Raw genomic sequence first — 22,267 nt, forward strand, 5'->3', positions numbered from 1 at the left:
TGGAAATTTACAATAACTAATAGAATAACATGATGATCCCAGGCCCCAGGTGAGGACCATAGGGTAAGTCGACCGTCTCCTTTCTGATTGGGTAGAACAAGATCACTTGTCCAATGTGTTTTCTAGACCTTTCACGTTTTCACCCCCTGGTTATGCTGCTAGTCGAACATCGACCAATCACGGGACTGATTTACAGAGCACTAATATAGAGCGGGGAGGCTTTAGCCAATCAAAGTTGTGGATCTGACTCATCTCTCGTTGTGTCTCTTCCAGCTTCCATGTTCTGTACAAAGACCTGCACCAAAGCATTCAAGCGGCGGACGATCAGCAGGACTTGAAATGGTGGCGCAGCACGCACGGGCCCAGCATGGCCATGAACTGGCCACAGTTTGAGGTGCATTTAAAACTGGGGTCATTTGGGTCATGTGGTACATAGTTTGATCTGAAGGCAACAGTGTAGACCTCTACTTCTGTTCAACAATGGTTTCATTGACTCTAAATCGCACCTTATTGCAGGAATGGTCCCCGGAGACGCAGAGAAGCATCAGTAAGAAGGAGCGGAGCAACAAAAACGTGGAAGAAGTGACCCTTACTGGTATCCTGCCGGCACGGGACGGAGTATCAACAGGGACACCCACCCAACAGCTGAACAGAGGGTAAGAAACTCTCTACTCCATTGCCCAGGGCATTGTTACGTAGATATTTTCCTATATCCAGTCATGCCCATATCACAATAATGTCCAAAAATGTAAGATGAGAAAATGAAGTTAGTGAGCAGAGAAGAGTCCGCTGACTTTCCTTTTCCCACCATTAGAATTTTCTACCGACTGGGTCGAGTTAGCCATAAACAGCAGGTGGCGCTGTTTTTGCAAATCCATTATATTTGCAGTGTATACATTGCAAACATGCTCACTAGAAAGCTCTGAATAATTTTACGTTGATTTTGTTGCACGGGTTTATATTTTCATTAATCAGTTAAATCAGTCGTCAAGCGAGATGTTGGCCTGTTGAAGAAAGGGGTTGTTCACCTTTGAGTTAACCTTTAGTATGATGTAGAGAGGGATATTCTGAGACAATTTGCAATTGGTTTTCATTTGTTATCATTTGTGGTTTTTGAGTTATTTAGCTTTTTATTCAGCAGCTCTCCAGTTTGCCATGTCCGCATTCTCGTTGCTAGGGTCCCAAATACTTTAGCAACCATGTATTGATTTGAATAGGAGACTGGAATATGAATAGCAGAGGCCTGAACAGAAAGATAGGTAATGAAAAGTAGCAATAATTGTGTGGCATTTTAGAGCATTTGTTTTCAGATGGGGTCAGTGACCCCCATTTGAAAGCTGGAAAGAGTCAGAAGAAGAAGGCAAATAATTTATTTAATTTTTTATATAAAAATAATGAAGACCAATTGAAAAGTTGCTTATAATTGTCCATTCTATAACCTACTAAAAGTGAACTCACAGGTAAACCACCCCTACTTGAGATTAAAGGGGTGGTTCACCTTTAAGTTAACTTTTTAGCATGTTACAGAGTTGCCCATTCTAAGCAACTTTTCAGTTGGTCTTCATTATTTATTTTTTATAGTTTTTATTAATTAATCTCCTTCTTCTGACTCTTACCAGCTTTCAAATGGGGGGGGGTCACTGACCCCATCTAAAAACTGAATGTACTTTAAGGCTACAAATGTATTGTTGTCACTATATTTTATTACTCCTCTTTCTATTCAGGCCTCTCCTATTCATATTCCAGTCTCTTAATCAATACATGGTTGCTAGGGGAATTTGGATCCTAGTAACCAGAATGCTGAAATTGCAAACTGCAGAGATGCTGAATAAAAAGCTAAATAACTCAAAAACTACAAATAATAAAAAAATGAAAACCAGTTGCAAATTGTCTCAGAATCTTACTCTCTACATCATACTAATAGTTAATTTAAAGGTGAACAGCACAGGAACTTAAATGGGCTCTTTTTTAGTCTGCCCTCTAGTGGCAGGAAGGTACATAGGCTGAGCAGTGCTGAAGCGGGAAACACCTGCTCATCTCTACAGAGTTTTGCTGCTAATGTTCACTTGAAGCTCAGCCAATTTACCAATATGGTGGAATAATGTCGTGTGAATCGGTGGGTTCAGCTGGGCGGTAGTTGCAGTTTCTCATGTTGAGCTCAGAATGTGTTTGACACCCCCTCAGGTTTTCCTACGCCGATGAAGACCAGGATTTCTATGCCACCCTAACGGACACCCCGCACTCAGAGTCAGTATAGCTCCCCCTATCTGCCCTTGCCCAGAGGCGAGGAACCTTCACTGAGCTTTTCCCCTTCACTATCCCCTGCTGATGATTTGGGTGTCTGATCAAGTTCAGCGGTGACGGGTCTGGGGGTTCTGATTTCTCTCTGTCTCACAGCATCCCCTAGTGGTTACACAGCAGAATGCAGCCCCTATCTATACCCTATGCAATTGGTCAATTGGTGGCCCTTCTCATTCCTTTGGGTGTTTCCTTCCTTAGGTGATAGCGGTGATCCAAGGAACATTTCTCTTTTCTGTGTCAATGTTTGTATCATGTGTGTGTTTCTAATAATGGTTTACTCATTTTCCATCCACTGTATGTTGCTTAAATGCTTTAAAATCATTTTATCCAACCTGGGCCTGTTTGCTGCTCATGGGCTGTTCTCTTTCCCATTATCAAGAAGGGCGCGGGGCTTGGTTCAATCTGAGAAACAGCTGTGGGTTCCATTAACATAGTCCTGATGACGGTTAAAGGGCATGTAAAGGCAGAAAATAAAATCCTATTTTTACTTTCTTTAATGAAAAAGAAACCTATCTCCAATATACCTTAATTTAAAAAATGTGTACCGTTTTTTATAAGAAACCTGACTGTATGCAGTGAAATTCTCCCTTCATTTACTGCTGTGGATAGGAATTGTCAGACGGTCCCTAACTGCTCTGCAGGGAAACAATCATACTTATGAACAGCAGGGGGAGCCCCCGCCTTACTTCCCAGCCATGCAGAACTCAAGCAGCTTTGTTTGTTTCCCTGTAGAGCAGTCGGCGACTGTGTAGAGATTTGTATTGGATTTTATTTTGCCTTTACATCCCCTTTACTGTTTCCAACTCCAGCTGCAGGGACAAAGATCATGGAGCCAGATTTAAACAGATAAACTGGGATTCTATTTGGAGGATTATTTTGCTGCAGCCACTGGTTCTGCAGAGTTGGAGAAAGTTTGTATTAAACAATACAAAAACTATAAAATCCACATTAGATTACATGACAACACAGGAGCCAGTGCAGTCTGTATATTCTGATTATTAATCAGTCTTGCTGTATCGGCTTCTGGCAGATATTATTTGACTTGTGCTGTTTTGATAATTTATGACGATCCCTAAGCAGCCCAGACCACACTGAGCATGTGCACAGTCTTGGTCTTGCAAAGATGTATAACAAAGTTACAAGATGGTGACCCCCTGTGGCCAATTTTGAAAACATAAATCATTTGTTTGATTAGGCTTGTGGTGCAGTAAGTTCATGTTTATGTTTAGTATACAAGATACAGCATTTCTAGCCTTATTCTATTTTAGACTGTACTTGCCCTTTAAATGAAGCTTTTTGCCCAGTGCTTTCCTTGGTGTATTAAAAAATCCCCCATCAACATTTTGCATTGTTTTCAAGCTCCGCTCACATTCATAACAATGGGAAAGAGAGCAGCCAAGGAGTAGGAAGTACATAGAATCGTGTTTTTGCGTTTTGAACCTGCGGTTCCTAGTGGGACTGATGCAAATGACCCAGGTTGAATCCCAGTAATCACTAAGTGTCATCACTCTGTATATCAAAGTGCCAGTTCATTAGGAAGTGCTCCTGCCTATTAATGTTCTACCCATCTGCCTTCCCATCCTGCAGTACCGTCAAAGACGACGCATCTGAGTGGTCGGAAGACGACAGTCCTAAAAAGTCGATGGACAGCAATGGGCGGGAGGTGTCACAGGTAGAGGGCGTGCGCGTGCGAACTCTGTATGATTACACGGGCCAGGAGGCTGACGAGCTGAGCTTTACGGCAGGTACAGACCACTAACCTTTCCCATAACTTCCTTCCCGTCTCAGGCATGTCCCTTTGCCCTTACCCATCATGACCCTGGCCACAGTCTAGTGCATGTACCAGGCAAAGCCTCCAGGCTGACAGTTGTGCATGATGCACGTTCCTTGCTACTACTCCCCGCCACCTTTCATTAACACGACACTAATTCAACCACAGTCCAGCCTCCAGGACAAAGCTATGGCTCAAATGAACACAGAAGTCTCCACCATTTGACCATCCTTTGTGCCTTAGTGATGCTAAGGTCCATGGCACATGATCATATTCTCACCCAATGGAGAAACACCCAAATGTGGCCTCCATGTCCCATGGACCTAAGTGCATGTTCAGCATTACTCCTGTCCTTCAACATGGAACCATGATATAGCTATCAAAGTTGTCATGATCTGATGGAGCTCCTGGATACGTATAGACCGGCTTCTGCAGGTCTGGGGAACAAAACTTCAAGTTTGGTAACATAGACTAAAGGCAAAAACCATAAGTGATGGTCCTTTCAATGCTCTGCAGACTAGATGGACAAGGCATATTTATAGCACTTCTATTTATCAAACCGTAGGGTTCTTCTGCAAGGACTTCCTTTCTACATGATGGTACTGGCATTTGCCCCGACAGCTACCAATCACAGCCCTCCTTTCAAACAGTTGACCACTAAAAACCACCTGCTGATTGGTTGGTATGAGTTAGTAGCACATTTGCCCTGTGTCAGGTCTCCTTTAAGCCTTCCGCACTGTGCTTGTGTTCAGTATGGGGGGAAGGAAGGTTTCCGATGGCGCGTTTCTCTTTAATTGCTGTATATAAAGGTAAATGATAGTGTGCCGAGATATCACACTCCTCGTTGTGCAGTCGTTATGAAAGCTACAGTCACGGTGAGTCACGCACGACTCCCACGCTAGCGCTATTTTTAAAGTGCTGTCAAGCTCCAAAATGGATATTAGATATGAGGGAGCGAGACACATGTTTTTGCAATCCCCCTGCGTTTGAACTAGTGAGGCTTAAAATGTACGACGTTTGCTCTGGGTCTAGTAGCCTATAGCAACCAATCGCTGGACTATTCTTTAAATACAGATCTCTGAAATGGAAAATGCTATCCAGTTGTCAGGGTCACTGACCCTCCCCAGCTGACAATGTGCTTTAATTTTTTTTTTTGTTCTTTGTAGGGTCTATTTCAGTTTTAACCATTAGCAACCAATCGCTGGACTATACTTTAAATGCACATCTCTGCAATGGAAAATGCTATCTGGTTGTCAGGGTCACCGACCCCAGTACATTAACACGGACTATTATTTAAATGCAAATCTCTGCAATGGAAAATGCTATCTGGTTGTCAGGGTCACCGACCCCAGAACATTGACATAGACTATTATTTAAATGCAAATCTCTGCAATGGAAAATGCTATCTGGTTGTCAGGGTCACCGACCCCAGTACATAGACATGGACTTTTCTTTAAATACAGATCTCTGGAATGGAAAATGCTATCCGGGTTTTTAGCCCCCCTCAGCTGACCATGTGGTTTCATCTTTATTGTTCTTTGTATTTCAGTTTTAAAACTACTCCCTAGCAACCAGAAAACGATTTATTGCAGGTCTATAAGGCAAGACTGCCTTGACATTTGGGCCTTTAATTTGTTCTTTTCAGTTGGGCATCTGCCGATGTACCATACACTGGGTAACATGGTGCGTCAGTAGATGGCATTTTTTGGAAATGGGTGCAATCGCTGAACCGAAGGATAACCATGGTAAGTAGATACAGGATGGGATTGTTGGGGCCACCGAAAATCATATGGAACCTGGTTGTGTGGGATTTTATCATGACTTCTTCTCAAGTTTTCTACCCCTGGTTCCTGCATCTCTGTATGTCTCTTCCTCAGGAGAAGAGCTCATGAAGATCGGCTCGGAGGACGAACAAGGCTGGTGCAGGGGACGTCTACTCAACGGGAGAATCGGACTCTATCCGGCCAACTATGTGGAAGACGTTGCCTCCTGAGATCCTGCCGGCCTTTGCAGTGTTTTCCAAAGCTGTGTGTGTGTGCATGTGTGCTTTGTGGTCCCCCCACGGTGGGGTGGGGGAATGGACAGACGTTGAACATTGGATCATTCTTGTTGAATCCATTTGCTGCTTTTACCGATGTATTTTAGACCTGCAGTTATTCTGTTTCCTATGTTACGGATAATAGTGCATTGCGCTGTTCTCACCCGGCCTTGGGGTGGGGGGGGGGGACCCTTATTCTGAAAGTTGTTGGGAACCAGAGCCAAAATGAATCGGTGCTTCCTCAACATACAAACCTCTTGGGTGATCGTTGGGTGTCACCTCTAACCAATGTCTCCCTTGGAATAGGAATGGCGGCAGAGACTGGGTAAGTTTCCGAAAGAGCATTAGCACTGGTCCCCAGAGTCAGCACTGGTCCCCAGAGTCAGCACTGGTCCCCAGAGTCAGCACTGGTCCCATCAGCACTGGTCCCCAGAGTCAGCACTGGTCCCCAGAGTCAGCACTGGTCCCCAGAGTCAGCACTGGTCCCCAGAGTCAGCACTGGTCCCCAGAGTCAGCACTGGTCCCCAGAGTCAGCACTGGTCCGTAACATCATGCCGACTTTTAGGGGTGGATCACAGGTACATAGGACATATAGTGTAGGAATCGTTAGGTGCTTCAGTATATACAATAAGGGTGTTCAGCCTCTCTTGAGAATTTTTGAATTGTACTTGAGAAATGTAGGTTGGACATATCAAATTAATAAAATGTTTCTCTCCTTCACCTCTTGCTCCCGCCTTGAACACAGACCTTATAGTTTGGCCATTCCCCCCATAAGGCTCCTGCCCAGAACCAGAAGCATTTGGTACCGTATTTGTTTGCCAGTGCATGTTCCATGGCACAACACCAGATTTATAGATCTCTCCATCTCGTTGGCGCACTATAACCACTAAAGTTCCACCACTTGCCATTAGAACTTTTGGTCTAGTCCAAGCCAGTCCAGCCATTAGGAGGGGGAAGACCCGCTAAATTTTAAATTTTGCAGGCAAATGGTTTATTTGAACAGAATTACCCATATTTAAAAGAGGGATGCACCGAATCCACTATTTTGGATTTGGCCAAACCACCGAATCCTTCACGAAAGATTCGGCCGCATACCGAACCAAAACCTAATTTACATATGCAAATTAGGGATGGGAAGGGGGGAACATTTTTTACTTCCTTATTTTGTTACAAAAAGTCACACAATTCCCCTCCCCGTCTGTTATTTGCATATGCAAATTGGGATTCGGTTCAGCCAGGCAGAAGGATTCAGCTGAATCCGAATCCTGCTGAAAAAGGCTCAATCCCGGATTCAGTGCATCCCTAATTTTAATCCAATTTTCCCCCCTCCAACCCCTATTTGCAGTCGTTCTGCTTGTAGTTGTATGTTGTTTTGGCCGCTCATTGACAATATCCCCCCGACCCCCATATTGCTCTGCCGCTTAGGGGCAAGTTCTTTTAATGGCGGTTTTTCCTTTAACTGTCTGTATTTTTATTTTACTATTTAGCATTGTTTTGATGAACAAGGTTGATTGTTACTTTATCATTTTCATGGGGGTCTGCGGGCTCATGAGGGGGGGGGGAATATTTAAGGAGAACTTTCCACACCGTCGGCTTTGTGAGGATAATAATTGGTTGGCCTTTGTATTTCACAGTTTGGCTTTAAATGTTCCAGAATGTAGGGGGTCGTGGAGAAGTTATAGGGGCTGTGGACAGGGGTGGGGCGGTTGAAAGTGATTTTACATGTCGCCTAGTGGGGCCCTAATTGTGTTTTTTTGTGCTGGACATGTATAACGGGACAGAGAGGTGGTTACAGCGGTGCCATCACATCATGCAAGTGACCTTATTGTGAAAGATTTATTTTGTATTTAAATAATAATAATAAAAATACACATTGGTTTTTATCCTTAGATTCATTGTGCGTTTCCGTTAGTCCTGAGCGAGACACACAGCCACCCAACACTCTGGGGCGGGACCTTTGTTTGTCGGCCTTGCTATAAGCCTGGGCCTGTTGACCCATATTCTGGCTGCAACTGAAAGTTCTGTCCGATTGTCAGGGTAACGGACTCCTGCAAGCAAAATGAAATTTGTTGTTCGAATATCTTTCATTCTGACTTCTGCTCGGTTTCTGATGTAATGAAGTGCTAGCAGCCAGTTGAAATCTCAAGCCCAGGGTTTGACCGGGGTGTTTGGGGCCCACCTACCACCTTATGGACCCTCCAACCCAACCATGGAGGCCCCCGACCTTCCCAAAGCCACACAACTCACCCCTCCGAGTTGCAGCACTAACATCCTTGCTGCTGCCTGTGGCCTTCGCAATCTGGCAACAAGGGTGACGGGTTCGAGGCCCACCTACCACCTCGTGGACCCTCCACCCTGACCATGGAGGCCCCTGACCCTCCACAAGCAGCACCGCTCCCTCCTCCCCAACTTGTACTTCCGAGTTGCAGCACTGCCTGTGGCCTCCACAATCCAGCAGCAGGTGAGGGGGTGATGCAGTCAGAGCCCACCAGGTTTTCTCCTATCGGCCCAGTCAGATGCTGCTCAAGGCTGACGGCCCATATGCTAGAGATGAAAATGCCCTAATGTGTGGGACCCCCACACCAGTGTTGGATATTAAAAGGGGGGTGCAGAAAAAATGTTGTGCAACAAGGAGGCTAGAGTGGGCATCACAGATCATAGTGGTTGGGGCAGAACAAGAATCATGGGAAACAGAGGGTCCAGCACAGGGATTAGAGCCCATGCAGAATGTAGATTGCCATGTGAAGTGGCTAATAGGGCATTACCTTGCCCCCCTTTTGGATGCAGGCATCGCTACAGCTGCGGGGTCTGCTCACATCCAGTTATACCACTGCTTCTAGTTTGGGTCCTCCAAAATCTGTTTTACCCAAGGACCCATCATAGATAAGATGCACCCACTGTGCCTTACTTCTAGTTGTGACCATTTCAGCTGGGGCTGTATCCAGGATAACACAGTATATATAAAATATAAGAAATTATCCTTCTCATACGCTGTGTCCTCATTTAATTGGACTCGAACACACAAAACTCAAACTGCACAGCCAATGGGGGGCTGCTACAGATTGCTAGCCTACATGGTGCTAACAAAGAGGCAGTTATTGCACTTATTTGGGGTATGCATACGGGGCACCAGTGAATGGTGGGGACGTAGTGAAGGAGGAGCAGGGGTTGAGGCAAATGATTAGGAGCCAGAGCATCCCTTGTTAATAACAATGTTGTGCAATGTTGTCATTTTAGCTCAGCTGAATTCCAAATCAGAACCCTAAAATCTAAAGCTTACACTGCCCAAATCCAACAAAAATATAGGTATGGTGCTCCCAGGGGCCTTTTTTGACTCTCCTGATGCCGCTCCCATGTGTTTACCTATTTTTGGGGTGGTGAATCCGAGGATAAATTACATTTTTTTTTTAAACCCCAAAATTTAGCACTAGGTGTACCCCAAAAAATATACAGTGCCTATGGTCCGTACACCGTCACATTCATTAGAAGCATCTGTGCAGATTCCAATTCTACATTTATCACATTTCAATAATTTTAAGAGACTGAGTACAAAAAAAACCCTATTTTTTATATTAAGTTATCACAACAAATCTAAAATACCCAGTTTACAGGTTAAATAAAATAGAAAAAAAAACATCGACATCATTGTTAAAAAAAAACATTATAAAATAAACAACCCACGGCAGAGAGTTTTCTTGTCCCGACATAGTATAAAAATTAGACATATCTTTTTGTTTTTAAACCTGGAGAATCAGTGTTTTTATTGTTCTTGCGCGGAGCCTGGCCCGCAGACCAGCAGTTATGTTGCAGGGTGGTGGAGCTGACGGTTAGTTGGCGTTTACTTGCACGTAACAGGGTTCTCTTGAAATGGTCCATTTGTGGAGATGGGTTTAGGTTGTTCCACTGGTTGTGCGAGAAGCAGGTAGAGTGCCAGTAGAGCAGTGCCATCAGTGTTAGAGTTCAGCTGGCATATAGTAGAAGGAACAGCATGATGGTTTATTGATGACATATTTCAGAACTAAAGTGTGCAAAATCTTCCTTGAAGAACATCTCAGGATGTTTTGTGGCCTATCAACCCAAAAGTCTTCTTCATAGGGTTCTCCATATCACAAGCCTACCCAACAGAGAAGACATGAGGCCATAAGATAGAACCTGTCATCTCCCACACGTCCTACCACTGTACAGTTTCCCAACGTTTATGGAAGCCAAAATGAGGACCACAATTATGGAGTCTCCTATTGAGTAGGAGGGCTGCAGAGTCTGTATCTTTAACCCGCTTCTCGTGTTCTTGGCAGCCTCACACATCACTCTCGGTGGAGGGCAAGTGTTTACCTCTCCAACCAGTGTCCGGCAGGGAGACCCGCCGCTCAGGGCTTGGTGGAAGCATGACGCTGCTACTCTCCGATTGTTCCTCCTGCAATAGCTGCTGTGTCTCGGTCAAGTCAAGAGAGGCTGTGCTGGCCTGTAGAGACACTGTGTCCGTCTTAATGCATACGTGGTCCCGGAGGATGCTGGTTCGAGATGGCTTCACCTGCTTGAGGTGATCCCATTCACATTCCTCCCCAGACAGTAAACCAAAGCCCTCCAGAATTCGTATCTTCTCTTTGGTAAATCCACTGTCTGGAACAGCCTGAGAGAAAAGAAAGAGTGTAAGCAGGGTGTCGATTTACATTGCCTTTAATACAGAACAAAGATGGGTTTTGCTCTGGTCATTAAGAGATGACCAGGGTTTCATAACGGTGATGTTCACTATGGGTTAAGACCACATAGGTTTACTATTGATGGGGGAATATATTCGGCAGGCATGGATTAGTGGCGAAAAATATGCCGCAAACAAAAAAATCTGGCACATGCATAAAAATTGATGCGCTTCAAAATTGTCATGCTTACGGGCTCCAGAGAATACCATCTATGCTAGGGGTCCCCAACCTTTTTCACCCATGAGCAACATTCAGATGTAAAGAGAGATGGGGAGCAACACAAGCATGAAAAATGTTACTGGGTGGTGCCAAATAAGGGCTGTGATTGGCTATTTGGTAGTCCAGTGTGGACTGGCAGCCTACAAGAGGCTCTGTTTGGCAGTACATCTGGTTTTTATACAACCAAAACTTGCCTCCAAGCCTGGAATCCAAAAATAAGCTCCTGCTTTGAGGCCACTGGGAGCAACATTCAAGGGCTTGGGGAGCAACATGTTGCTCACGAGCTACTGGTTGGGGATCACTGATCTATGCCATTGTGGTATAATCAGGCCCTTGAATGTGTACTGTGTCAACTAATTGGTCTACAACATGGAAAGAGTTGGACAGCACTGGGTTAGAGGAAGCAGTGAAAATCAGGGTGAAGAAGCAAGAGATGACATCCATTTGCCATTGGTGATCACACAATAAAAAGATCTTATCAGCTTCTCAGTCAAGACCATGCCCTATTTCCTCTCTGGGGAACAAGAGAAAGGGAAAGAGAACCATCCAGGAGTAAGAAATGGCTAAAAATGGCAGCTATTTTAGTAATTACCCTACAAAAAGAGAACTTTACACAAACTTTTAAGTGTATAAAAAACAAATCGCAACGGGGGGGGGGGGGGGAAGAGCCAAACAATGGAGACACAGAGAGAAAGACGTGATTAAAACAAACCCTATATTGTTAATGTGGGAGTGCATGCTTACAGCAACCAACAGTTAGAAAAGACTAGAGGAGACTCCGTCTGGGGTCAGTAGGAAAGAGACACACACGTGCCAACCTCAAGCAGCAACCGCCAGTACCTGTGGCTAAAATGAGGATTCAGAAGAGGAAAGGGGAGAGGCTTTCGGAAGGAGTAGAATGCTGTAGGGTAAAGGCAGTGGAATACAGAGAGATTAGGACAAAAATACCATCTGAGATAATAGCACGGACCCACCGATGTATCTCCACTGCAGATCCAGGGAGTGAAAGAACCATTGGTAGAAGCTCATTGAGCCTATTGATAGATAATCATTTGGAGAAGTAGGGAGTCCTTTGACGTGATTGAATAAAAGGGGAGCTGCAGCGGGAAGATGTTGGCCATAAGGTGTTGAGAACAGGAGGCACATGGGAATCAAGTTTTGTTCAGAATTGAAAACTTTTAGAAACAGTTATGAGAACATGAGGACTAAGCCTTAAATATGATCATTGTGCACTAAATAAGCTTCTTCAGTAAATGTGGAAGCAGCGATGCTGACAGAATGAAAGGAGAAAGCCTGAAATGCATTCCCTAAAGGGGATGGAACATTTAGACTTAGTTCAGCCTTCTCATAGATAAATCCCTATGGCAATAATTCCCAGAGTTCAACAAGCCCTCAAGGGGGCTTAGAGCAGTGGCCTGGGGCCCAGCATAGAGGCCAGGTAAGGTGACCTTCTTCATCTCCTAGATACTCATTTAGAAGGTTAATTAGGGTGACATGGAGCAGGATTTATCTCATCAACAATGTCCCAACCAAGACATAGTGGAATGTCCTCCCCATAGGACAAAGGAGAACAGAGTGCTATAATGGGACAGGCAGTTCTAGTTACCTCTTTGCGATGTCGATGCAGACTTGAATTCATTTTTTGTACAGCCTCGATTTTCACCTCTTGCGTGGATGTGCGATACGAGGGGTTGCTGTACGTGAGGGTGCCCAGCCCTTGGTCTGACAGCTTTGCACGCCGGTGCCTACAACAGAAAAACATTATAATTTTACAGTATAAAGGGGAGGAATTGCTCAACAGGAACACATAGAGGTGGGACAGAAACATTGATAGAGTCAATATTTCTAATGACTGACCTGTAGATGAGCAGAGCACAGAGTAACAGTAACAGACAGAGCAGTGATAGAGATCCAGCAATGATATACGGTACCCTCAGTCTGTCTCCTAAAAGGGCAACAAGGGGGGGGATAATTAAGCACTACTCAGGCACAGAAACAGATGCTACACCCAGCAAACCCTATTTCTGTTCCCAACGTCTCAGCAGATCCTAATAGTCAAGATGTACCCTATCCACCATGCCCTACATTTACATGCACCCCACCCAAAGAAGACCCTGCACTTAGCCTGAATTTCATTCCACCTACTACCAGCAAACTCAATGCCGATTTCCACCTTAATGCAAATTTTGCGCTAACCTGCATGTGCTGGCACAGGTCCATTGGATGCGCAGAGTACCGGAGAGCCCATCTCATCTGAGCAACTGCAAGGAAACACAACACTGGTATAAGGGCTGAGGAGAAATGGTAACTAGGCCATAGAGCTGATTGATACCTCTTGAATAAATACAAATGTGCCGATAGCTGTGACCTATATACCTTCTTGGTGTTGCTCCAAGTGTGCCGTCCTCTCGATCACTCTCAGTGTTGGAAATAAATGGACCTGAGCTTTTCTCACTGCTATTGGTTGGGTGAGGGGCAGACGGTTGATAACCAGGAACTGCAGAGAAAGAATGAAAAAACCATGAAGTGAGTGCAACAAACACTCCTTTATCTGTAAAAGGTTTGGTGTCTAGCAATGAAGTAAGACTCTCACAAAGAACAGTAGGTGAGTATGCGGGGGGGTAGAGTGGTCTTAAACAGAAGAGTGGTAAGACTGGGACTATTCCCTTAGGAAGTAGAGCTCTCAAAAGAAAGAGTGGTCAGACTGGGTACAACTCACTAAGGAGGCATGGTTCTCAATAGAAAGAGAGGTCAGACTGGGGACTACTCCCTAAGGAGGGAAGTTTCTCAAAAGAAAGAGTGGTCAAACAAGGGAGAACTCACTAAGGAGGCAGGGTTCTCAAAAAAATGAGTGGTCACACTAGGGACTTTTCCATTAGGAGGCAGGGTTCTCAATAGAACGAGAGGTCAGACGGGGGAGTACTCACTTAGGGGGCAGGCTTCTCAATAGAAAGAGATCAGATGGGGGACTACTCACTAAGGAGGCAGGGTTCTCAATAGAAAGAGAGGCCAGACTGGGACTATTCCCTTAGGAAGTAGAGCTCTCAAAAGAAAGAGTGGTTATACCTGGGACAATTCACTAAGAAGGCAGGGTTCTCAAAAAGAAGAGTGGTCAGACTGGGGGACTTCTCACTTAGGCGGTAGGGTTCTCAAAAGTAAGAGTAGTCAGACTGTAGACTATTCACTAAAGAGGCAGGGATCTAAGGAGGAAGAGTAGTCAGACTGAACACTTCCCTAAGGAAGAAAGGCTCTAAAGAGTATAAATGGGCAGTTTGGGGATTACTCACTGAGAAAGCTGGGTTCTCAAAAGAAAGAGAGCAAAAACAAAAGAGTGATCAGATTGGGGAGTGATAATTGAGGATGTGGTCAGACTGGGGTGCTACTTACGGAGGAAGCATGGTTCTGAATCTGGCTCATCAGGGCAGGCACACACATAATCAATGGAGCGAGCAAAGCAGAGGTGCGAGCAACCACCATTATTGATGCCACAAGGATTAGTACCTAAAGTGGCACAAAAGAATCAGGAAGACACTGGTCATTTCATTTGAACTAAAAAATATAGCATTTAAATGTGCAGTTCAGCCATGATTGCTGCTGAAGAAACCTTATCCATAGACTTGCCCACACCAAACAGGGATGTAATAGAGAATTGATAAAACGATAAGATAAAACAATAAAGGATATCCAAGTAATGGGACGGGAAAGAGGGGTAAAGCGTAACTGACCCAACAAAGTATATAATGTGATCTGTACCTGATTGTCTGTGAGGAGACACCACAATAATGTCCATCAGTCCTTCCACATTGCCCAAAACGGTCTCCTTGTTCCTCCCAGAGAATTTATCTACTCGCTGGATGGACTTTGTCTGCCAGTCTGTCCAGTAGATCCAGCGTCCCTCCTGCCAGATAGAACTATTACATTTATATCTTTGGGTTAGTTTACATTAATCCCACTCCATTAACTTTCCAGTAGACTCTGGTTTTTCTCTTTCCTATGGCCAAAGGGACTTAGGCTGGAACCCAACTGGAAGATCAGGCATGGAGGCATGAGCACCTTTTAATGGTCTGCTTTACACTGCCCCCCAGAGATCATGGTTAATTATTAATGCTCATGGGTGTAGGGTTCACCCATCACCCTTTAAGCTACTATAAAATGCTCACCTGAGTAAGGGCAAATGGATGGGAGACTTGACTAATAAGAACATGGCGCATCTTCCCATTTAGATCAGCATTTTCAATACGATCCAGGTGGGCATCCACCCAATAAATCCTGCCAAGAAACAAATAATAAACTTGTACATTTGCAATGTAGTTGTAAAAGAGTTGCACAGAGGTATGAACGGAATCTCAGCACCCAACGATGAATATCATAAGGCTACTAGTACTGACCTGCGACTGTCATAATCAAGTGTTAATCCATTGGGCCACCCAAGATCTGTATTAATGATCGTTTTCCGGTCAGAGCCATCCAGATGAGCCCTCTCAATCTTGGCCACTTGTCCCCAGTCCGTCCAGAAGATGAAACTGCAAAAAATTAGGATGAGACCCAATTTCCTCAAAAAAAAAAAAACAGCTCAAACATGGCAATAACCCATAAAAAATGTTTTAGCACCATAATCAGTGCTCTGTTCGCTATTATATTATGGCTGAATCTTAGCAGAGGAGAACAATGGAGCCTTACACTAGACTGAAAGTGCTAGAAGCCTTAGTAGTGTTTTCATAAGATACGATTATCGTCTATTTCCTAGACATTGGCTAGATGGATGAATGCCAATGCCACTTACCCCTTCCTTGGAAACACTGCAATGGCACGAGGCTCATCAAGGCTATTATTGACCAACACTTTTCGATGACGCCCATCCAGTCGCGATACCTCAATGGTGTTCCGACCAGTGTCTGTCCAGTACAGATTCCTGGCAACCCAATCCACAGCCAGCCCATCTGTGGTCTTCAGTCCCTCACCAATGACTGTTTCCATACCAGTGCCAGATAGATCCGACCTCCTTCAGGGAAAAAAGTTGGTCAAATGCAGGGCAACACAATGGGCAAGTGTTTAAACATGATTTTCAGTATAAGCATTTCTACATTAATACTATTTATCCTCTGAATAACAGTTACATGTCCATACAATCCTTAGTCATCACCTGATCACATCTAGGAAGACATCAGTGTAGTAGATTTTTCCGTCGACGCTATCATAATCAAGAGATATGACATTGTGTAACTCAGGGATGGGCACGTAGACATCTGTATGGTCTTCTGTGTCCAATGAGATCCTACGAATGAATCCACGGCTGGAGAAGAGCAGGTAGGTATCTGGAGAGGGGTTGCACGTCTTTCCATCGTCTTTGAGCTGGATACCAGTTGGGCAGGCACAGGAATAACTGGTGGAGTTTGGCAGGCACAGGTGAGAACAGCCTCCATTGTTATCTCCACACTTGTTGTAGCCTATTAGGGGTGTGGAGAAGAAAATTATCCAATAATAAGTATGGTACTGACTTATACACCAAATGGGGTTAAGGCAGACTCAATCGAAAAAAAAAATTACAAAAACAGAATAGTAACCTAAAGCGTGAGTTCTGTCCACAGCCTGGATGTCCATGAGTCCAGGCAAATTGTCCCTGACCACTATGATGTTCCCACCCGTGTCTTTATCTGCTCTTTGGATGCTACGTGTCTGCCAGTCTGTCCAGTAGATATGAGCATCCAGCAGAGTCAGGCCGTACGGGTGCTGCACTGGAGACACCAAGATACGCCTGTTCCGTCCCATTAGGTCAGAGGCTTCTATCCTCTGGGAATGAAGGCAGAAAGGTCAAAATAAAAATAGTCATATTCCAGCCACACTATAACAAAGTTAATCAGATAAATGCCCAATTTCACAAAGTCAGACAGTATTGTGCCAATTTATACCTCTGTATGTGCATCAGCCCAAAGCAGCTGTGATCCAGCCTTGTCCACTGCCAGTCCATTCGGCCAGCCCAAGTTGAGGCTTATGAGAACCACTCGTTCAGAACCATCCATTCCTGCTCTCTCAAGCTTGGCATTTTCACCCCAGTCAGACCAATACATGTATCTGAAGAAAGGGGTAAACGTCGGTCAAATACAACCTACTATGGCATCTATTGCTTGACAGGCACTGGGGTGCATTAACTGCATAAATGCATTTTCCAATAGAAAACAATAAGCAATAACTACAAAGAAGGCCACCGCTATTGAAAATATGGTTGGTGGATTAACATACCCCATCTCATGGTAAAGAGCAATAGCTCGAGGGCTGCCCAGATTTTGCCACACTAGCACCTTCCGCATGGTACCGTCAAAATTTGCTACTTCTATCCGATTGGTCCCAGTGTCTGTCCAGTACAGCTTTCGTCCAATCGCATCCACTGCCAGACCATCTGTGGTCACCAAGCCTGTTTGCAAGATAAACCGAACATTGAGGCAAATATATGGGAAATAATGTACCTCCAGTTGTAAAATATAAGGATTTTAGAAGTTACCAAGGTCACTGGAACTCCTGCGTTGACTTCTAATATCATCATATTTTACAATATGCTGCAATAGTTACAAACTTGTATATGAGACTGTATATGAGTAAGTACATTCACTTACCAGTAGTTAGAATATCCTGATGACTGGATCCATCCAGAGCTGCTCGGCTAATTTTCCTGAGGGTGCTATCTGCCCAGTATATCCGACCTATAAAAAAAAAAAAGGAAAGATTAGATCTCATTTGGAGGTCCATTGGTTTAAGGAACCTGCAAATTGCCTTCCTTCAAAGTCATCTTTAAGGAGAACCTTCAGGAGAATAAAAACTGAGGAAAAGAAATGGTCAAACTGTGACTATTTAAAGGGATCCTGTCATCAGAAAACATATTTTTTTCAAAATGAATCAGTTAATAGTGCTGCTCCAGCAGAATTCTGCACTGAAATTCATTTCTCAAAAGAGCAAACAGATTTTTTTATATTCAATTTTGAAATCTGACATGGGGCTAGACATTTTGTCGATTTCCCAGCTGCCCCTGGTCATGTGACTTGTGCCTGCACTTTAGGAGAGAAATGCTTTCTGGCAGGCTGCTGTTTTTCCTTCTCAATGTAACTAATGTATCTCAGTGGGACATGGGTTTTTACTATTGAGTGCTGTTCTTAGATCTACCAGACAATTGTTATCTTGTGTTAGGGAGCTGTTATCTGGTTACCTTCCCATTGTTCTTGTGTTTGGCTGCTGGGGGGGGGGAGGCAGGGGGGTGATATCACTCCAACTTGCAGTACAGCAGTAAAGAGTGATTGAAGTTTATCAGAGCACAAGTCACATGACTTGGGGCAGCTGGAAAATTGACAATATGTCTAGCCCCATGTCAGATTTCAAAATTGAATATAAAAAAATCTGTTTGCTCTTTTGAGAAATGGATTTCAGTGCAGAATTCTGCTGGAGCAGCACTATTAACTGATTCATTTTGAAAAATATTTTTTCCCCATGACAGTATCCCTTTAAACTCAATGGCTTCCAGACTTTTCTAAATGTAACTGCAATAGTCTTAACCCTATAACTTGAATACATGGCTAATAATAATAATTACGATTGCTTTTGCTCAGAGTTAACCCAGAACAGCAGGGGCGATCAACCTACAGCGATTTCCCAGAATCCCACCAATTGGGAAGTGGTAGGTCAATAGAGCTGAATGTTGCCCATTGCTACCACAGTGAAACCCCCCTTGTCCATCCCAACAGCTTACCCTGCACAGGATCCACTCCCACAGCAATGGTGTTTTTCATTGTTGCATTGATGGGAACCACAACATCGGCAAAATAAGGGATATCCAAGGAGACGGAGCGGATGTCTGTCCTTCGAGCAAAGATAAGGAATCGATCCATTCCTACGATAGAAGGGTGTGTAAGAGAAGCAAGGACTGAACTACTACAAAGTGAAGTAAAATGTGGCAAATGATTGGTCAGCTGTCATTAAATGGATTTTGCTAATGACCATGGGCCAGTCATATCAAGGGTTGCAACATGGGACAAGGTGCAAAAGAATCACCGGGGTGGTCTTTGTATAATTCAGCAATGACGTTGGGAAAGGGTTAACCATGTGACTGCACAATACGCACATATGTACAGAGAACTCACCGGATGAGCATGTCCTGCCGTCGCTCAGCAGATTGACCCCTGTGGGACAGGCACAGCTGTGCCCTTTGGGGTTTGGAGCTAGAAGGCAGATATGGCTGCAACCTCCGTTATCAATGAAACAGGCAGAGTGAACTTGGAATAAAAAGAAAAAAAATATATATATAAATATATCAAAGAGCAGGCATGGATACAAAACAATAATTGCAAGGAAATCCTGTAACAGAGCTGGAAGGTAGTACAGGTATGGGACCTGTTATCCAGAATGCTCGGGACCTGGGGTTTTCCGGATAATGGATCTTTCCGTAATTTGGGTCTTCATACCTTAAGTCTACTAGGAATTCATTTTAACATTAAATAAACCCAATAGGTTGTTTTTGCTTCCAATAAGGATTAATTATAACTTAGTTGGGATCAAGTACAAGTTACTGTTTTATTACTACAGAGAAAAAGGAAATCATTTTTAAAAATTAGGATTATTTGGATAAAATGGAGTCTATGGGAGACAGCCATTCCGTAATTCGGAGCTTTTTGGATATCGGGTTTCCGGATAAGGGATCCTATACCTGTAATATGATTTGGGCGAGGTTGTAGTCTTAGCTTAGGATCAGATAAAGGGTAGTTATAGGTAGGGATGCACCGAATCCACTTTTTTGGATTCGGCCGAACCCCCGAATCCTTTGCAAAAGGTTCGGCCGAATACCGAACCGAATCCGAACCCTAATTTGCATATGCAAATTAGGGGTGGGAAGGGGAAAACATTTTTTACTTCCTTGTTTTGTGACAAAAAGTCACGTGATTTCCATCCCCACCCCTAATTTACATATGCAAATTAGGATTCGGATTCGGTTCGGCCAGGCAGAAGGATTCGGCCGAATCCGAATCCTGCTTAAAAAGGCCGAATCCTGGCCGAATCCCGAACCGAATCCAGGATTCGGTGCATCCCTAGTTATAGGGCGAGTGCCCCTAGTTATAGAGCAAATATAGACAGAGAGCAATTATGGTCTGAGACAGTTATCACATAACCAGTACCCTGATTGACGGAGAAGAATAAATCTGTGCCATACCCTGGGTTCGGTGACGGTGGAACACATGAATGTCCATCAGATTCTCTAGATTCGCTTGCACAATTCTGCGTCCAAGTCCGGTCTTGCGATCAGCGGCCTCGATGCTTTTTGACTGCCAGTCAGTCCAGTAAATCTGGTCTCCGTATAGAGTGAGCCCAAAGGGATGTGGGAGATCAGTTCCTATCAATACCTAATAAGCCAACATATCACAAGATAAATCACAATTGTACTGCCTTCAACATGCAAATTCTTCTGCTCTATCAGTTCTATGTTCATTAAAAGACTGCAGCCTCACCATTCGATCTGCTCCATTCAGTTTCGCTGACTCTATGGTTTTCATGCCGGCATCAGCCCAGTATAATCTTTCAGATTCATAGTCAATTGCCAGCCCATTGGGCCAGGTCAAGTTGGAGGAAATGATGACCAGGCGATTAGTGGCATCCATTCCTGCACGTTCTATCTTTGGATTGGCCCCCCAGTCTGTCCAGTACATGAACCTGTACAGGTACAAGAGAAAGACGATGGGGACGTTTATCACCTTCCCCTGATTGTTTGACTTAGACCCACGGTTGACACCCCAAATTTGGCTGAGCCCTCCTTAGCTCATATCATGGAAAAACACAGCTGTTATGATGACCTTGCTATATTTCCAGGGAAGTCCAAGCAGTAACCATTCACCTCTAAACCTCAACATGACTGGCCTACAGGATAGTCTCTCCTATCCATGACATTCATTGGGTGCCCCTGGGTGGGGAAGCTCACAACTTGGAGATCATTATGACAGGACCATGGATCCAGTAGAGTTCCAGTATTCACATGAGCACAGTAAAATGGGTCACAGATAAGAGAAGCAGTGGGCATTATTGTTGGGATTGAAGAAATATTATTGCTGGGAATACAAATGCATAATAATGGAGATAATTATGGAGATGCCCCATATGTGGAATAAAGGTATATCATTGGAAGGAATGGAGCTCCATCATTGGTGAGACTATAGATATATCATTGGTGTGACTGAAAACACGTCCTTGGTGGAAATAGATACACGAGTTTGTTGGTAATAAAGATATGTCATAAGCATAAAAGGTTATACATTATTGGAGGTAATGGGAATTCTGTGAATTTTAGTTCTGCAACAGCTGGAGATTAAAATGGGATTGAGTGTGGCGAGCTAGTTTTAGGGAGTGACTATGTTAAATATCTGTTAACATTCAGTTAATACATTCTCCCTCACCCTCCTATAGGGTCCACCACAATGTCTCTTGGTCTGTCCAGGTTCTCCCAGATTAAAACACTTCTCAAGGACCCATCTGTGTTTGACACCTCTATCCGGTCTGTGCCTGGAAAAAAAATGGAAATAAAGAAATTCAGGCCGATATCCTGGAGCACTTAATGGATCCCAAGAACAAAAGAGAATCTGGGCCCATGTCACTAGGAGACTTTCAGGGGCATGTGGAGGAGAGCTGTAGAATCTGCTATGTGATGGATCTTTGGGAGCCATTGCCGCAATAATTCCCCCCCCCCTCCCAGACCAAGCAGTAGCAGAATGGAGTGACCTCCTCCACCATCAGGCTCAGCTGACCCAGCAGCCAGTTGATATTTCCTTCCCAGAAGCCATCAGAGAAAAAAGACCTTTGTCAATAAATAGATAGCCAGTAAGTTGGTGAGAAGAGCTATCTAGGCAGTCAGTGGGTGAGAATGTTCAATGTTACATAGAGGCCATAGCCCCTTTTCCTTATCTGTATGTTAGGTTTGGAGTTCTGGAGGAGGTCCCAAAGGTCCTTCTACCTCCCACTATTCCAAAAAAGGAAATTGAAAAACTATTTAAATTTCAGGCTGTCAACTTGGTAGTAGGGCAACTCAGAACAGCACAACATCTAGGTTCCAGTACCTGCATCCGTCCAATACAGTTTATGGGTAACCCAGTCTATGGCCAGGCCGGCAGGGCTTTCCAAACTGGTGTCTATGATGACCTGAAATGCAGAATAAAAAGCAATTGAAATAAACATCTCTTTCCATTTCAACTAGCTATATATTACCTAGAGACC

General features: G+C 44.1%; 2 protein-coding genes across 2 annotated transcripts in view; one reads left to right on the forward strand and one right to left on the reverse strand.

Annotated features, from left to right (window-relative positions):
* Positions 1–7,993, forward strand: part of pacsin3.L (protein kinase C and casein kinase substrate in neurons 3 L homeolog) — a gene marked incomplete at its 5' end in the record, with an annotated part of 51,185 nt that extends 43,192 nt beyond the window's left edge. Inside the window, 5 exon segments of the mRNA NM_001092905.1 lie at positions 274–394; positions 517–656; positions 2,185–2,247; positions 3,889–4,046; positions 5,950–7,993. Coding sequence (NP_001086374.1) covers positions 274–394; positions 517–656; positions 2,185–2,247; positions 3,889–4,046; positions 5,950–6,065 — 598 coding nt within the window. The 3' untranslated portion in view covers positions 6,066–7,993.
* A 1,664-nt stretch (positions 7,994–9,657) lies between these two features.
* The window catches only part of lrp4.L (LDL receptor related protein 4 L homeolog), a 46,176-nt gene continuing 33,566 nt past the window's right edge, over positions 9,658–22,267 (reverse strand). Inside the window, exons 18-38 of the mRNA XM_018257330.2 lie at positions 22,111–22,192; positions 21,454–21,559; positions 20,515–20,716; positions 20,220–20,409; positions 19,156–19,287; positions 18,765–18,905; positions 17,641–17,727; positions 17,270–17,441; positions 16,939–17,101; positions 16,594–16,819; positions 16,173–16,476; positions 15,813–16,031; positions 15,418–15,552; positions 15,190–15,298; positions 14,783–14,927; positions 14,417–14,530; positions 13,406–13,526; positions 13,226–13,290; positions 12,887–12,974; positions 12,636–12,774; positions 9,658–10,740 (exon numbers count right to left, since the gene is read on the reverse strand). Coding sequence (XP_018112819.1) covers positions 10,408–10,740; positions 12,636–12,774; positions 12,887–12,974; positions 13,226–13,290; positions 13,406–13,526; positions 14,417–14,530; positions 14,783–14,927; positions 15,190–15,298; positions 15,418–15,552; positions 15,813–16,031; positions 16,173–16,476; positions 16,594–16,819; positions 16,939–17,101; positions 17,270–17,441; positions 17,641–17,727; positions 18,765–18,905; positions 19,156–19,287; positions 20,220–20,409; positions 20,515–20,716; positions 21,454–21,559; positions 22,111–22,192 — 3,273 coding nt within the window. The 3' untranslated portion in view covers positions 9,658–10,407. The remainder of the gene's footprint in view (positions 10,741–12,635; positions 12,775–12,886; positions 12,975–13,225; positions 13,291–13,405; positions 13,527–14,416; positions 14,531–14,782; positions 14,928–15,189; positions 15,299–15,417; positions 15,553–15,812; positions 16,032–16,172; positions 16,477–16,593; positions 16,820–16,938; positions 17,102–17,269; positions 17,442–17,640; positions 17,728–18,764; positions 18,906–19,155; positions 19,288–20,219; positions 20,410–20,514; positions 20,717–21,453; positions 21,560–22,110; positions 22,193–22,267) is intronic.

This window comes from Xenopus laevis, chromosome 4L, assembly GCF_017654675.1.
Source record: "Xenopus laevis strain J_2021 chromosome 4L, Xenopus_laevis_v10.1, whole genome shotgun sequence".
Classification (NCBI taxonomy): Eukaryota; Metazoa; Chordata; class Amphibia; order Anura; family Pipidae; genus Xenopus; species Xenopus laevis.